This window comes from Kockovaella imperatae (assembly GCF_002102565.1).
Source record: "Kockovaella imperatae strain NRRL Y-17943 chromosome Unknown BD324scaffold_15, whole genome shotgun sequence".
NCBI lineage: Eukaryota > Fungi > Basidiomycota > Tremellomycetes > Tremellales > Cuniculitremaceae > Kockovaella > Kockovaella imperatae.
Window position 1 is genome coordinate 248650 of NW_019028955.1, and position 15794 is coordinate 264443.

The following is a 15794-nucleotide window of genomic DNA, read 5'->3' on the forward strand; positions in this document are numbered from 1 at the left end:
CGATACGATACAGTGGCGATCGCCGACGGGACTCAATTTGCGCCTGCAAAGCTTGTGGCTCCTCAAATGATGCGTGTTGTTGAAGAGCGGAGCGGGGGGATGGGGGGAAGAGGCGACGACAGCTATAGTATAGAAGGTCAGGATTCCTGCACTTGTAGATTGAGGCATCAGGCCACATGCAGCTCAATAAACATCATCTGTGCTCCTTTGCCCGACGCGCCATGCAAAAGCTCGCTCGCTGGGCTGTAATGGACGTGTCGACAGGTAAACCAGGGCTGACAACCACAACAAAGCAGCTGATAAGATTTGAAGGTTCCTTCTCCATGCATGCAAGAGAGAGGAGCCTGCTCCGCATCATGTCAACGCTACACGATGTCGCCCTCCCCTCGCCCCCAGTCCCTGCTGCCTGCCTGCCAACAAGTGCCACATTCACGAAATTATCGGCGATATCCCTTCCCCCCTTCCTTCTGCATCCTCCTTCTCCTGCGCGAACTGATTCCGCCGGGTATCACAGACCAACTGGCTCTCTCTCTCTTTGTCTGTCTCTCTTTCTTTGTATTCGAGAACGGGCTATACTTCGACGATCATTGTACTGGACAATCACAGCTCCTCTCGCTGCCCCATACGGCCCTGAATAGCAGCGACAGATCGTATCCCTAGGCTGCTTCCTTGATTCTCTGGCCGACCATCCATCATCATGTCTCACAGATAGCCCTTCTCTGGCGGGAAACATTAAACTCGCTATTCTCTGTCCTTCATCGAGGGATTTTCGCATTCTTTCCTGGTCTCTACTCGCTGTGAACGTCACACAACACCGAACTCCCATCTCCTCTCCTTAGCCCATCCACCTACATCGGGGATGAACGAATGTCCTCTTCCCTAAGCTCTCCCCTGTCAATCTCAATCCATCCGACCTCGACAAAGTGGTCATTACACTCTGTCCACTGGTAATATTCCTACCAGTCTCCTTCCTCCCTATCCACGTTCTCTCATGTCGAACCCCCCTCCTGGCCTCGGCGGGAGCGGGGGTGGTGCTCCCGCTGGAAGTAACAGCAACAATGGAGGATCTATGCGAGGTCCACCGCCTGGATTCGGGTCACCGTCCAGTGTGTCTTCGGGGAATAGAACAACGGGTACAATGAGCGGAGCGGACGGATCAGCAGGTACGACCTCTATCATCAAGGCCCAGATATCTTTCCTGGTCTCGTCGCTGGTGGATGACACGTATGAAAAGGCGGCGAATGAGATTCGTTCGGTGGGCACAATGTCTGCGCGAAAGATTCCAAGCTGATCACAACCCTGTAGCTCGCATCCTCCATCATGCCAGAGATGTACCATCATTTTCTCCGTCGCAGCTCGCACATCGCCAATCCGACCTTGCAGACGCTCTATCAGCATTACGCGCGGTACAAGGATGATCCAGCTGCTCCTCCCCCGAGTATACCTTCATCTGGACATCCCAGCTTAAACTGGCGACTGCTTTGCGAGGAGGCTTTACGCGCTTCTAGAGATATCAACCTCGCTCCGCACTTCGTCTCCATCATGCTCTCACCAGCGGCGGGTACACCACTCCCCATCCCTTCTCTCAGATTATTCAACCTCGCTCCAAGCCAACTCTTTACCCTTTCCGCGTTCACCCTCGCGTCACCTCATGTCTTTCCCACATCTCATCCTGCTTACGAGGCCATACATACCATTCTACGCCAAAGTTATGTCCCGACAATGGACATTTTACGATCACCCAGTATCCCTTTTTGGGCCACAAATCCAAATGAATCTTCAGACGACCTCTCACTGCAAGAAGCGAGAACACTCATTCTCGCTCTGTATCCCCGCTCTCAATCCTCAAACGATTCATCCTCCCGCCCTGCCACTCCTACCAATCCAACTTCACCTCATCCATCTCCTCTGACCTCGGAACAACGGACTGGTCTCTTGTCCAGCCTGGCGATCAAGTTCTCCTCCCCAGCCATCATCTTACAAACGCTGTCCGCTCTTTCACCGGGAGGACCACCTAGGTCCCCGGGATCCATTCCATTGGAAGATGTACTGTTCGAGCTTGGAGAGACCTTGACTCAGGATGAAGGAACCGTAGAGGCGGTCATTTATCGATGGTGGGGTCCATATCTCCTGAGCGGAGACTCGCCGGATCATATAAAATCCGTTACAGAAGAAGCGGGACGGACCATCTTGGGCATATTTGATGGTCTGCATGAGGGAAGATCGATCGATATGCACGGTGTGGTCAAAGGCATGTGCGCGATTGTGAGTGCCTAAGCGCGCAAATTCATTGCTGACGTCCCAGGAGTCGATCGATTTCCCCGATCTCATCCGCCAACTCGACGTACCTCATTCACCAGCAGCATACCCCTCATCTATTGGATTCCTCATTGCCCTACTCATGATTCCACCCCAGCAACCCATCCCGCCTATCGCTGGTCTCCTGCCAGCGGATCTAGAAAGCCCGTCATGGACTCACCAAGACTCGCTACTCGCTATCCTCTCCCGCTTTTCCGTCATGGCTCCAGATCGCCTCCCAGTCTTTCTCGTACCCAATGCAGCGTCGCCTACGTCTTTCGCTAGAATTATAGATCCTCCCACTAATGACCAGGCTATGAGCACGAAGATACGACAAGCGGCAGTCGATCTGCAGAGCGCAGGAATGTGGAATATACTTGGACTGTTCAGGGTCTTGGTGGAAGCTTGTTCGAGAGCAGAAGCTGAGCCGCAGAATGAGCAAAGGGTCGAGATCGGCCGAATGGCCATTCAACTTCTCGAGCGTGGCGCAGAGGTCGTACCCGAGATGACCCTGATCGCGTACGAGACGCTGCCTGTGAGTTGCGTCCCTGCTCTAATCCATTTCTCTGCTGACCATACGCCTAGGGACCCCTACCCTCGGTCCTTCACGACATGCATCGACGGCTGCTCGGCATGTATCTCAGCAACTCTTTCGCCCAGATTCAATCCTCGCAACTGGTATTTCATACCCTGAAGCGGGTGAATATCGGAGGTCTGATGGATGTCCTGCTCGAGTTCTATCAAGAAAATGAGGCCAACCTGCCTCGAATACTGGAAATTGCTCAGGAAGTCAAAGTAAGTGCTCGGGCGGGCAAGATGGTCACGAGCTGACTCGTTGCAGATCCTGGACAAGCTTTTGAGCGCAGACAATATCTTTTACTCTTTGGATGTCGCTTGCCTTGCCGCCACTGAGAAGTACATCAATCTCGAAAAATGGCTCGCAGACGGTGTGGATGTCAAAGGGCACGAGTTCCTCGAGGGCGTGTTCGATTTTGTGGAGAACAAGGTTCGAGCAGAAATTGATGCGAAGCACCAACCAGACTCTGCCCCGAAGCCTCCTAATCGCTTGGACATCGAAGTGTACTCCATCTTCATCCGGGTCATTCGTCGCGCCCCCGAGCTATCGCGCGAAGATATCTCTCGATTCAAGCATTTGAGGACCGATATTCTCATCGTGAACCCGAAACTGCTCAACTTGCGCCCGGGTTCTACCGAAGAGCAAGGCTTCACGGTCGCCAAGTTTGACAAGGCAAAGACTGAGCAAGCCGACAAGATGTTCCAGCGAATGTACGGCGGTCACATTCAGCTGGACGATGTGGTCAAGGACCTGAAGCGCTTGATGCAGTCGGATGATCCAAACGATAAGGAGACATTTGCCTGCGCCGTGCACGCTCTTTTCGACGAGCATGCCTTCGTCAAGAATTATCCCCCAAACGAGCTCACCATGACCGGTATCCTTTTTGGAGCCATCATCGACTACAGATTGGTCAAGGACATTCCGGCATTCGTGGCGACAAGATACGTGCTGGACGCTTGCAAGACGCCGCCTCACGAGCCAGTCTACCAATTTGGTATCAACGCGCTGAGCGTTTTGCGGGCCTCATTGGTCGATTTCCCCGGACTCTGCCGCTCGCTTCTGGAGATTCCGGCTCTGCACGAGTCGCATCCGGTGCTCATCAACGACATTATGAATGCTCTGGCCGAACGAGAAGACTTGGATCAGCAAGGCGGTGTCAAGCTCGCCTTCCCTGCTCTCAAACTGCCAGTCATGGTTGAGGAAGGCGTCGATGAGTTTGTCGAGCCTGAACCGACCAAGAAGGATCGGATCATGTTCATCATCAATCAAATTGATCCAAGCAACTATGATGCTAGATCGAAAGACCTGATATCGCTCTTCGAAGACCAGTACTCCCGTTGGTTTGCACACTATTTCATCGACGTGCGAGTCAGTTTGGAGCAAAACAGGCACGAGATCTATTTGCAGCTACTGGAAGCTATCAATTCCCCTGTGTTGGAGCGACACGTCCTTTGGGAGACGTACCGAAAGGCAAGGGATCTCATCAACGCCGAAGCGACCATCAACTCGGCGGCGGAACGTGCCACTTTGAAGACGGTCGCTTTGTGGTTGGGACGTATCACGCTGGCACGTAACATCCCTATTCGACTGCGGGATTTGTCCCTCAAAGATCTCTTGATTCAAGGGTTCGACAATCAACGATTGATTGTGGCCATACCGTTCGTCTGCAGTCTGCTGTCTCAATGCGAGCACTCAGCAGTCTTCCACCTGCCAAATCCCTGGCTCACTTCAATCCTGAGATTGTTAATCGAATTCTACCACTTTGCGACGCTCAAGCTCAACCTGAAATTCGAGATTGAAGTCTTGTTTAAGAACAAGCTTTACGTCGACAAGGACTCGATTCAGCCCTCCGACGTGTTGCGAACTCACATTCCACCACCGCCGCCCCAGGAGGATGTTCCTGACCGCTTGCATCAAGAGTATCTTCGCGCGACTGCAGAACTGGAGAACGAGAACCAGCGATTCGAGCAGCCTCCCCTGGACCCTGCATTTGCTCGGATGCAAGCTTTCCAGAACGAACAGGCGGCTCAAGCGGCTCAAGACGCTTTCATGCGACGGGTCGATGAGCTGGTGGCTTCGCTCCCGGAATACCTTGTCTTCAGCCCAGAGTATCCAATATTCACGGCGCCGACGCTTCAACGAGTTGTGCACCATTCCATCAATCGCGCCATTCGAGACATAGTCCAGCCTGTTGTGGAGCGCTCAGTCACTATTGCAGGTATCTCGTCTCGAGATCTCGTACAAAAGGACTTTGGCATGGAAGGCGATGCGTCAAAGATGCGACACTCTGCACACCTTATGGTTCAGAATCTCGCTGGCAACCTCGCCATTGTGACCTGCAAGGAACCTCTACGAAGTTCAATGATCAACAATATCCGGACCATGCTGAGTCAGAATGGATTCACCGAGGACAACATGCCGGATGCCATGATTGCCGGTGTTGTGAACGACAATATCGATGCAGGGTGCGGGGTTATTCGCAAGGCAGCCATGGAGAAGGCCGTCAAGGACATCGACGTCAACCTTGCACCTCAATACGCTGCCAGACGTGCCCATCGCGAGGCTGGAAGTAGACAACCGTTCTGGGACGGAGCATCGTTCGGAGTCGCCTTATCACATGCTGCCCTCCCAGATGCTCTTCGACTGCACAGCGGCGGTCTGGGTCCAGCGCAGCTGCGAGTTTATGAAGACTTTGGCGAGCCATCGCGGATCTTGCAGGCGACTGGACCTGCTGCGAGCGCTAACGGGGACTACGGCTATCACCAGCAGGATCGATTGCTCCCATCCGATCATGCCAGACGAGGCATGGCTTCGCCTCTGTATCCTGATGCAGAGGTCCGAGCCCCTTCACCCCGAGTGTTATCTGCTCAAGCGGCATTGGAAAAGTTCCAGGAGATTGTCCAGGATATCGAAAAAGTCCTTGCGCAAGCTCCTGCTCAGAGTCTGGTCTCGCTATCACCAGAGTCTGAGATCAGAAATTTGCTCCGAGGTGTCATCTATATCGCCAATAGCTCATCGAATCGAGAAGGCACGACGCTGGTCATTGCTCAAAAAGTCGTCCAACTATTGTACAAGACTGCAACGCCATTAGGACGAGAGGTATACGTCTTCCTGCTCCAGCAGTTGTGCGAGTTGTCCAAAAAGGTCGAGAAAGAAGTCAAACATTGGTTGATCTATGCCGAGGACAACGTGAGTGAGCCGGCTTGATAAAAAGCTGACCGTGTATCAGCGCAAACTTAACGTCTCTGTCGTTGTCACGCTTGTAAGGACCGCATTTATCAACGTGCAGGATCTCGACACTCAGCTTGCATCCGTCATTCGACGAGCATACGCGCCTGAAATGATGGATTTCGTCGCCGAATTAATTCGAGAATGCTCTCTGGCAGAAGACGCCGTTATCTCCAGGACTGGCTTTGCGTCGTGTCTCGCTGCGCTTCTCGAGGCTCACGACAAAAATCGATCCACGCAGATTGTCGACAAGCTGCTGGGCGACATGCGAGGTCCCCGAGCACCTCAAGACTTGGCACTTGAGCCTATCAAAGATTCCAGCAAGACGTCAGATGTCGATCCTGAGCTCAAGGAAAGGCTCACGCAGTACTTTTTGGAATGGGTCAGGCTGTACAGCAAGTCGAAGCCTGATACGGCGTTTGTTCCCTATGTCACTTTCTTGACCAAGGAGAACATTCTTCGGGGTGATGATGTGTCTTCGGCATTCTACCGCACCGCAGTCAACACTGCTGTTGATCTGGACACTGGCAAACTGGACTCGGCGCCTAGCTTTTTCGGTACAGACGCGTTGGCTAGCCTTATCATTTTCATCATCAAGCATTGTGCAGACAAGAATACGGCTGCGGGCATCGAGCGACAGGTGTACTATTTCAACAAGATTCTCACGATCGCATCGTACACCTTGATTCAGCGCCATTCGGAGGACTCATTCTCACAAAGACCTTGGGCTCGACTGTTCTCGAGTATCCTCTCCGAGCTATCGAGCTACAAGTCCGGTCTGCCCGAAACGTACGTCGGCTGCCTAAAGGCGTTCTCCAATGTCCTTGGCTTCATCCAACCGATCTACGCGCCCAAATTTGCCTTTGGCTGGTTGTCGATCCTCTCACATCGTCGTTTCATGCCTGCCATGCTGAGTCTGCCTCGAGAGGTCGGATGGGACGACTACAATCGTGGACTGATGTGGCTCCTGCGGTTCCTGGAGCATTTCCTCCAGGGCGAAATGTCGCACCCATCGCTTGGCATCTATCAAGCTACCATTCGACTGCTGCTCGTCATCTTGCACGACTTCCCCGAATTCCTGGACGAGTATTATCATCCTCTGACGACTGCCATCCCCCACAACTGCCTCCAACTGCGAAACATTGTCTTATCTGCATTCCCAGATTCGATCAAACCTCTCCCGGATATCTACACTCGTCTCGATGCTCTCGTGCACGAGATGCAGCACTTCCCTACCGTCCGAGGAGAATACGTCGAAGCTTTGTCGGCTGGGGGTATCCGTGCAGCCATTGATCAGCATGTTCGAACGGGCATGCCGGCGTTGCCTGCAATCGTGATGGAGTTGAAGAATCGCATTGCCGTCAAGACGATGGCACCTGGAGGGGAGCCCAGGATCCACTGGAACAGAACTTTGCTGCATGCTGCGGTATTCTACCTGGGTACTTCCTGTGTCGGGCGAACGGCGAGACAGACTGGTATGGCAGAGTTTGATCCCAAGGCACCCGAAGTCGCCATCTTGACCGAGTTGGCACATGCTTTGGATTCGGATGGTGAGCGTAACTCTACAGGGCAAAAAGCTGACAGATCTTTAGGCCAACACCACATGCTCAGTGTCATCGCCGATCAGTTGCGGTACCCTTCGGCGCACACTTTGTTCTACATCCACTTCATGTTGTTCCTCTTCCTGCACTTCTCTCGGACCGTCGACTCGCCCGTCCCCGAATACATCAGCCGAGTGTTGCTGGAGCGAGTGATTGTGCATCGACCTCATCCTTGGGGATTGGTCGTAACGTTTATCGAGTTAATGGACAACGAGGTGTACAATTTCTGGGGACAAGGCTTTGTCCGAGCTGAGGAAGAGATCTTCATGATCTTTGTTCAAGCTCAAAAGAGTATCGCCGGGCAGTCTAATCATCAAGGTGGTTTCCATGGACAGGGTCATGGAAGCCAGAACGAGTCGATTGCTGGTACAAGTAGTAGTCTGCCCGTCGGAGCATCTGCAGAGACATATCGCTCCGGTGCGCTTTCGGGAGATCGGGTTGAAACCGCTAGTGGAGGAATGTAAGGCACGCGATGGTACTTGTTTTGGACTTTGGTGAGTAGATGATCAAATGATCGTCTAGGGATATAATCGCTTACGCGTACTAGATCCAGCTTAGAGGATTCACAATCATCCTTGTATCAACATCACAAAAGGTCATTATACGTTCTTTCTTCACGTGCAACCAAGTCTCCTCTTCTCGCTTCATGGCCATGGATCAATGACTTGGGGATCTCCCGGCATAATCTGATATACCCCTTCCTCGAGTTGTCCTCTCATGTTCTCACCAACCGGCCTTGACCAGAAAAACTCTCAACAGAACGCTCTCAACAGTTGTCACTTTGCGGGGAATGTTCTGTCATGGCTCCGGGCATTTTTTCCCCTCACTTCACATCTCTTTCTTTCTGTTTCTCTCCCCTCTCCTCGCTGCGACGTCTACTCACGACGGATTGCGAGATCAAAAGTCATCACTCGGACCTGGGTTGGAATTGGATTTTTACTCAATCAATAACTGTATGTGCTATTAGGTAGATGGATGTCTGGAAACAGGACGATGATGTGGAGAATGGCGCGGATAGTATCGTGGCAATCCAGGCGGGCTGGAGATGTCCTTGAGATCCAATGGGATTTGGAGCCGACTGCTGTCCTCACCATTTTGGTCTCTTAAATTCGCCACGCCTCTCTCCTCGTCGTATTGTCTTAGGAAGCAGAGTAGAGCAGTGTGTGGGTGTGGGTAGGTGGGTGGGTGTTCCCAAACCCACTGAGCAAATGTACCATTCTATACATCTGTCCTCCGAAGACCATTGCACTTTGCAACGGAAGCAAATCAATAGAATCGGGTGTTGCCACTGGAAAAGTCAAGTCGATCAGTCCATCTGAGCTACATTTCTTCGACCTCTTGCTCTTCGCTCTGTGGAATAGGTTTGAAGTGCACCCCGCCGAGTGGAGGGTCGACAGAGGCGTAGCATTGACTTTCGTCTACCCGTTCTAGGAGTGTGAATCGTCAACATGTCCGAACGTAAGGTTATTAACGTGAGCAAACTTGTCCACTTCTGTCGCGACTTCTCGCTGACCATGTCCCCGTATCTGTCTCTACACCCTACAGAAATAGTAAGTATCCCGTCTGTCTTCTCGGAATCTCTCTCCCTCTTCATTGTTCCCTCCACTGCTGCCTTTCCATACTGAACAATGTGTTCAGCTTCCCGCCGGACTTCGATCCGTCCAAGATCAAGCGGCGGAAGATTGGCAAAAACCCTCAGATGGTGGTGACTCTCATGGCTCCATTCTCCATGCGATGCAAACGTTGTGGAGAATACGTCTGTGAGTTGCACTTTTACGACTGAGCTCCTGTTCGTCCTTCATGAGCTCTTTTTCGGGCGGGCGGCTGATATTTGAGCTTTGCAGATAAAGGCAAGAAATTTAATGCAAGGAAAGAGACAGCTGTTGGATTTGAATACTATGGGATCAAAGTCTTCAGATTCTACATCGTAAGTCTGCTCCCAGATCTCCTCTCTGAAAGGCGGGATGTTGCTTCCCCCTATGGCACTTGACACCTCCAAAACTCTCCTCCCGTCCACGCAATCCGTCAATCGTTCCCGAGCTGACCTTATGTTAGAAATGTCCGGTCTGCAGCTCCGAGTTCACCTTTCGCACTGATCCGAAGACGGCAGATTTCATCGTGGAAGAAGGAGCGACGCGAAACTTTGAGAATTGGAGCGAAGCAGACCCGACAGGAAAGAGAACATTTGTGCCGGACGCCGCCGCAGACGACGATTATGATAGTGATGGGAATTTGATCGAAGGGCGAGGAGAGAAAGATGCCATGGCGGACTTGGAGCAAAGTCAGGAGCAGAGTCGGAGAGAGATGGAGATGATGGATGAGCTAGCGGATCTCAGGTACATCGGAATCTGCCGCTGGTTGCCACAATGCTGATACCTTTGCCCTTTTTCTCTCTCTCTCTCTCTCTCTCTCTCTCTCTTTCAGACAACGGAATGCTAGGATGGAACAGTCAAACGCTAATGCCGATCCAGAGGCTCTTCTTGCTGCTCTACATGCTGAGCGACAGAGCGCAGAGGAAGAGGCTAGACTGAAGATGGAAAAGGAGGAAGACGATGCACTGGTCGCTCAATATTTCGCCAAAGTAGCCGCATCAAAGCCGACAAACGGAGATTCCACTGTAGTGGATCGTAAAGGCAAAGGCAAGGCAAAAGCGATCGAGGAAGAGGCAGTGGACGGCGATGAGGAGGATGTGGCCCAATCGGATGGGTCAGAGGGTTCAGACGTTGCCCTTCCGGCACTCACCGTCAAACGACGACCTGTTCCTGGTGGTACCAATGGATCGGCGGCTGAGCCTTCCGTTTTCAGTCTCTTAGCGGCAAAAGGGAAGACTTTGGACTCGACAAATGGGACTGCGAATGGTGCATCTACAGGGACGAACGGCGCTGCGCCTCTGGCACCTGGGGCCGTGAAGCGGAAGCGAGAAGGAATGCAAAAGTTATTAGGGATCAAGACCAAATCAAAGTGAAAGGATCGGGTTCAGGGTAATTGTGCATGCGGCGCTCAGGCAGATCACCAAGACCTATGTATACATACAGCAATAATTGAATTCAGACAATGCTTATCCGATGGGATGTCATGTCAATCGCCTCAACCTCGGCTTCTTGCGATTTAGACCTCCCAAATCGTGATAAGGACGGGACGGATTTTATCTGCGGACGACTGGAGACTGCGTGAGAGGGCAAAAACATCAGCAAGAGACTCTTACATGCGAGCCTCGTCACTCACGAGCCTCCTTGAGTCCCTTGCCAAAATTTGACCAAACAACGGCGCCACCGATGAAACAAGCCATCAAGGACAACAAGCTCAGAGCGTCGAAAGTCGTCAGGGAAGCGACGACATTATCGTAAACTGTATCAGTTTGCTGCCAGATTCGAATGAGCTTGAAGACAAAGTATGCGCATCCGGCGAACAGCCCGACTTCGAACGCTCCCTGAGCCGTATCAGAGATCTGAATAGATACTAGCGACTCACCATCAGATACCGATTCTCGTACTTTGCCGCAAAGCGTCCCATGATAAGCAAGAGAATGGACAATGGGAACATAATCCAGGTGATAATGTACTCGACGTCGGTCTTTTGAAGGACTAAGCAGGGGTCAGTCGAAGGGTTGCTGCAGGCCTGATGCGCATACTGACCGAGCCAGATGAACTATAACGGGCGTGGCGTCAGCTTGGCAAATTTACCCGTGCAAGGTTCAACTGACCTGTATACCGAATCCCGCACAGAAGAACGCGGAAAAGTACGCGATACACTCAAAGATCTGGAACCGAAAGTAAAACTTGCGGATCTGCAGGTCTGCTCCGAGAAATCGATATCGATCCCAGCTATGGCGAGCAAGGGTCAGCCGGGCGAATAGTGTGACAATGAGATGCCCACCCAAAATCTCGTCGGATGAAGTAAGACAATATGATCAGAATGATGCTACCCGTAGCCACCACCGCGATGACTACAGCAGTCAAGATGTTCAATGGCAAAGAGAGAAGAGACGAAGACGGTCCATTGTCACCTTGCTCGCCTGGCAGGCCTTCGGCGAGATTGTCTCCAAGTATTTTACGAAGCTCGTAGATCTACGTCCGAGTCAGCAAAATCTCCCGTTCAGTCGTGCGAGGGTCAGCCTACACACCTGTATGACGGCATATGCTAGGATAGCAAAGTTGAAGGCTGTAATGCCGACGATCTGCACGGTGTTACGAGCTCTGATGGCCACGACGGTCAGAACGAGGGTCCAGAGACTGGGAAACTATAAGCTTCCTGGTTGCTGCTGACGCTCACTAGGCCAGCCCATAAATGATCAGGTAGATCGGCAACCGTCTGGAGTTCTCAAGCTCCATTTCGCTCGAATCGCCGGAATTGATCTCTACGTGGAAGCGCCACAGGATATTTGCCTGTCGACGTCAGCGTTGCCTAACCCAGATGGGGACCAATAGCAACAACTCACCTCGATAGCCAGATTGATCACAAGCTCCGTGACCACCGTGGCGAGGAATAGTTTGCAAGCCAACGTGTGGGACGTCATCTGTAAGTGCATGGTCAGGATTGTCGTTGCACATCGAGCTTACTTGTCTATACCAAGGCAGAGATCTTGATCCTGAGCTGACACCACGCGAGATCGGCGGGGCCACAACTTTCTCTTGAACATCGTGCATACTATCCGCATCTCCGTGATCTCCCTGATAGCTGCTTGGAGGATATTGCATCGCCTCATTTACGCCCGATGAGTATGATCCCGGGGGAGAGGCCAAAGGTCGTATCGACGATCCCTGAGGTAGATGTGGTAGGTTGGGCGAGCGACTTTGAGAACTGTAAGATTGAGAAGATGGTAAAGGATCGATGTACTGTGATTCATACATTAACGACGGTGATTGAGGGCTGCGAGGCATTGCCTGTTGATACGAAGGTTGTGAGAAATCCCGTACGGCAGATGGAGACAACGCAGAGGAGTTTTGTGCAGTATGGCTGCCGAAGGATCTCGACGTAGGCAGAGTCTGGGCATCAGCGGGATGTCTTGAGAAGGAAGGGGCGGAATCGAATGATCTCGGTAAAGATTGGAATGGTTCATGTCGAGACTGGGATTGAGCAGACCGGCTGCTTGAAGGGAATGGTCCGGTGGGTGACAACTGATCTGGAGAATGGGTCATGGCTCGAGAGGAAGATCCATACGGGTTCTATATTGATCAGTTGAGAAGAAATGCCGATATGGGTAGCGCAGAACGGCATTCACTCACCGGATCATGCAGAGCCAAGGCGCCAGGCCTAGACGGTGCACGAGGAACGTATGGAGACTTTTGTACTGGATCAGCGGTTGACATTGATGCAAGTCGCGATGGTCCGCTGGAACCCTCTCCATAATCCGCCAAGGTAAATCGTCCTGAGTCCCGCTCGTCAAATGTCTGAGAGTATGCCATCGTGCGAGTCGCTCCTCAAGCCAAAGAGATACTTGATGTGACGATGCTACTGTCCTCTTGAGGCCTCAGAGAACATATTGAAGAAGAAGGCTGATCAACCTGACTGGTCACGAGCTGACGAAGGGAGGAATGTAAAGTCTAGAATTTCAAGGACAGAGAGATCAGTTCTCGGCGGCGCGAGCGGATCGATTGGCCAAGCTGAATATGAAGGGGATAAAGACTTTAGAACCTGAGATGATCAGTCGCCCCAGTCTCGTCTCCCCGCTCACCGCCGCTATCGACCTCCCGCTCCTCGCCGTAGTAGTAGTCGTCGTCGTCGTCGCCGTCCCCATTCATCACTGATTCAGTAGCCGCATCGCGTCGCGAGGCAGTGCCTATTCAAAGTGTGGCGGCTTGGCGCTTTTTATGGTAGCAATATATAGAGTATGCTCTGGCTGAGGTCCTGATCTGATGAGAGGTCCAGAATTGTCTGTACGTAGACCAAATTCTGAGAAGCTGTGCGTTCGGGGCAATGCACGCAGAGGAGGATATAGGACGCCGTCAACGATCCAGATTTGCCAGATTTTGGGCAGGCGGCGTACAGTCGAGGCGTCCAGGATTTCTATTTCTTTCCTACGGAAGACAGATCTGCAATGAATGACTCTAACGAGATCCAAATCTAGCCCTCCGTATATGAGTACGGAAACCACCCAGACGTTACACTCTGAAAGACGTATGGTTCTACCTTTACATACACGACATCGCTCTCGACGAGGATCATCCGCTAGGTCAAGAGGGCTCCGGAAATGCTGGGTCTTGGAATGGCTCGTTCAGCCTCTCCTCTTCGGATGAATTCTCACGCTACTGGAACCTGACACTGACACTGTCACTGACACTGTCAGTCTCTCATGTCCATGACAGCAGCGTGCCCAAGATTGCTCATGCATGATGATTGTTCACCTCGCATTTGCCGGGGCATCGGACCACCGCCTTGTAATCCCCAGATGTGCCACATGCCACGTGTCTCCGTAAAACGCCGAAAATCATCTTCTTCCGTTGAGCTCCGATGGGTCATTCACTGAGTTCGCTCAAGAGTACGAGAGAGCTTGAGCTATTGGACCTATCCGACGACTGCCAATCAACGAGGTGAGTACGATCAGATTATGTGATACGGAGACTGGACACGGGACCCTATAGGTGGGACTGACGTAGGATCTTCAGACAGTCAGATCAGTCGTCATGTTTGGCCGAAGAGCATACCCTACACCGGTCAGTTCAAGATCAGCAAGAGCCCATGCGACCTCCTCCCTGACCTAGCGATGACAGATCATCCGTCCACTCTGGGCCTTTGCCATCAGCGGCGCCGTCATCTATGCCACTGTTTGGAAGCTTCAGGACTCCATGCTTGCTCGTGAGCAGTTTTGCTATCATCTACAAATCACGCTAACGCATCATCTCCTCCGTGTCTTTGTCGTCCTCTGCCCTCCATCTTCACTCGCTGCTGCTGCTCCATACTTGGTCACGTAGTCCCTGAATTTGCAAACAACCCCAAGAACCCACGTGAGGATACAAAGCATCCCTGAGGAACCATGCTGACGGTACTCTAGACAGGAAAGCTGTGACTGAGCACCATTAAATGATGTTGGATGCATAGACTGTACGGGAGTTTCCGAAATCAACGGCGGATCAGGACCCGTTCTCCGTGTTTTGATGCTGCTCTGCCTCGCTGTCCATCGGTTCATCCCAGAGCTTGCGTTTGATCTCTTTGATGTCCTCACCGGTCATTGTATCGCCGACGATGCGCGGCAAGTCTCCATGGCGTCTGAGCCTCTGAACTGATGCAGTGATGGCGCGACTTATCAAGGGCTCGTTCGCTATTGCCTTGAGCTCATCGGCGCTGGGGACTCGAGCGGTGAGTCCTAATTGCAGGCATAGTGTGGTATTCAATCCGAAGTCTGGGTGCCTTGTGCGGTGCAACATGGCTGCTTTGTCCAGAACTGAGGTCTTTAGCCATGTCAGACCGAGGGAATTGGTATTCGATATATTGAGTTCCTTCTCAGTCATACTGTCGAGCATTCGACCGTACTCTTCGCGGACAGATCTCATCGTTACGGGCGTGTCAAGAGTAAGAGTCAGATTACCATCAGCGGACCATGCGTGAAACTGTGATTGTTGGTCATCGTTCGAGCCCACTTGAAGCACCAATCGAGCGAACGGTGTGCAGAGGACGTGCCCGTCATCACCATTTCGCAATGATCCGTACTGTAATTTGGACTGCCCCGTGTAGATCGTCTCAAAGAGTATCGGCTCGTCGTCCTCTCCTTCGGCAGTGAAGACTGAGCCACCATCCAACTGGCCAGTCGTGGCTCGTTCGGTGAAAGGCTTCTTCGATAGCATGCTCGGCGTTGGCATTGGCACGCTTTGTGTCCTCTGTGGCTCGGCTGGCCGTCTGAACCAACTTACGGATTGAAGGAATCTGGGTCGTGTGCCTTGCGGTGCAGGCGTTCGCCAAGTGGGAAAGAGTGTCGCCACAGGTTCGACCAGATATACGTCTAGCAGGCCCGTTCCGCTACGGTATTCGCAACTAGGCACTACTTCCGACGAATGAGTCGCGTCGGACATTTGCAGGGCCACACGACCGCAGACACCTGTTTTGTCGGACAATTCAAGAGCCATCCTCGTTCTAATGATCAAAGAAAGGTGATT

At 52.2% G+C, this 15794-nt stretch overlaps 5 protein-coding genes across 5 annotated transcripts; 3 read left to right on the top strand and 2 right to left on the bottom strand.

Moving 5' to 3' along the window:
• The first annotated feature begins 826 nt into the window (after positions 1-826).
• Positions 827-8493, top strand: BD324DRAFT_171156 (CCR4-Not complex component, Not1-domain-containing protein). The gene is made up of 8 exons (XM_022012085.1): positions 827-1255; positions 1306-2265; positions 2306-2833; positions 2884-3093; positions 3140-6064; positions 6105-7653; positions 7696-8198; positions 8252-8493. Exons 1-7 carry the CDS (start codon positions 992-994, stop codon positions 8166-8168), a joined length of 6909 nt encoding a protein of 2302 aa, XP_021868477.1. The 5' UTR covers positions 827-991; the 3' UTR covers positions 8169-8198; positions 8252-8493.
• A 659-nt stretch (positions 8494-9152) lies between these two features.
• Positions 9153-10669, top strand: BD324DRAFT_610209 (putative nuclear mRNA splicing, via spliceosome-related protein; the record flags this gene model as incomplete). Its single annotated transcript, XM_022014194.1, has 6 exons — positions 9153-9176; positions 9250-9254; positions 9343-9464; positions 9549-9631; positions 9760-10040; positions 10129-10669. 6 exons carry the CDS (start codon positions 9153-9155, stop codon positions 10667-10669), a joined length of 1056 nt encoding a protein of 351 aa, XP_021868478.1.
• Positions 10670-10921: 252 nt separating this feature from the next.
• Positions 10922-12220, bottom strand: BD324DRAFT_583956 (hypothetical protein; the record flags this gene model as incomplete). Its single annotated transcript, XM_022013648.1, has 8 exons — positions 10922-11134; positions 11176-11288; positions 11340-11352; positions 11408-11528; positions 11581-11771; positions 11828-11936; positions 11977-12089; positions 12143-12220. 8 exons carry the CDS (start codon positions 12218-12220, stop codon positions 10922-10924), a joined length of 951 nt encoding a protein of 316 aa, XP_021868479.1.
• A 1959-nt stretch (positions 12221-14179) lies between these two features.
• Positions 14180-14756, top strand: BD324DRAFT_637077 (ATPase, F0 complex, subunit J). The gene is made up of 4 exons (XM_022016967.1): positions 14180-14357; positions 14415-14499; positions 14616-14648; positions 14696-14756. Exons 1-4 carry the CDS (start codon positions 14328-14330, stop codon positions 14722-14724), a joined length of 177 nt encoding a protein of 58 aa, XP_021868480.1. The 5' UTR covers positions 14180-14327; the 3' UTR covers positions 14725-14756.
• An 18-nt stretch (positions 14757-14774) lies between these two features.
• BD324DRAFT_653473 (hypothetical protein) lies at positions 14775-15764 on the bottom strand (the record flags this gene model as incomplete). The annotated part of the gene is made up of 1 exon (XM_022018656.1): positions 14775-15764. The coding sequence occupies one exon, from the start codon at positions 15762-15764 to the stop codon at positions 14775-14777; it is 990 nt and encodes a 329-aa protein (XP_021868481.1).
• Between the last annotated feature and the right edge of the window lie 30 nt (positions 15765-15794).

Excerpts from the sequence above, each read along its gene's own strand:
- BD324DRAFT_171156 (XM_022012085.1), top strand. The coding sequence starts at position 992 with ATGTCGAACCCCCCTCCTGGCCTCGGCGGGAGCGGGGGTGGTGCTCCC. Across the intron at positions 2,834-2,883 it reads TCGCGTACGAGACGCTGCCT|GGACCCCTACCCTCGGTCCT; the intron begins GTGAGTTGCGTC and ends CCATACGCCTAG. Across the intron at positions 3,094-3,139 it reads AAATTGCTCAGGAAGTCAAA|ATCCTGGACAAGCTTTTGAG; the intron begins GTAAGTGCTCGG and ends GACTCGTTGCAG.
- BD324DRAFT_637077 (XM_022016967.1), top strand. The coding sequence starts at position 14,328 with ATGTTTGGCCGAAGAGCATACCCTACACCG. Across the intron at positions 14,358-14,414 it reads GAAGAGCATACCCTACACCG|ATCATCCGTCCACTCTGGGC; the intron begins GTCAGTTCAAGA and ends TAGCGATGACAG. Across the intron at positions 14,500-14,615 it reads TCAGGACTCCATGCTTGCTC|TCCCTGAATTTGCAAACAAC; the intron begins GTGAGCAGTTTT and ends TTGGTCACGTAG.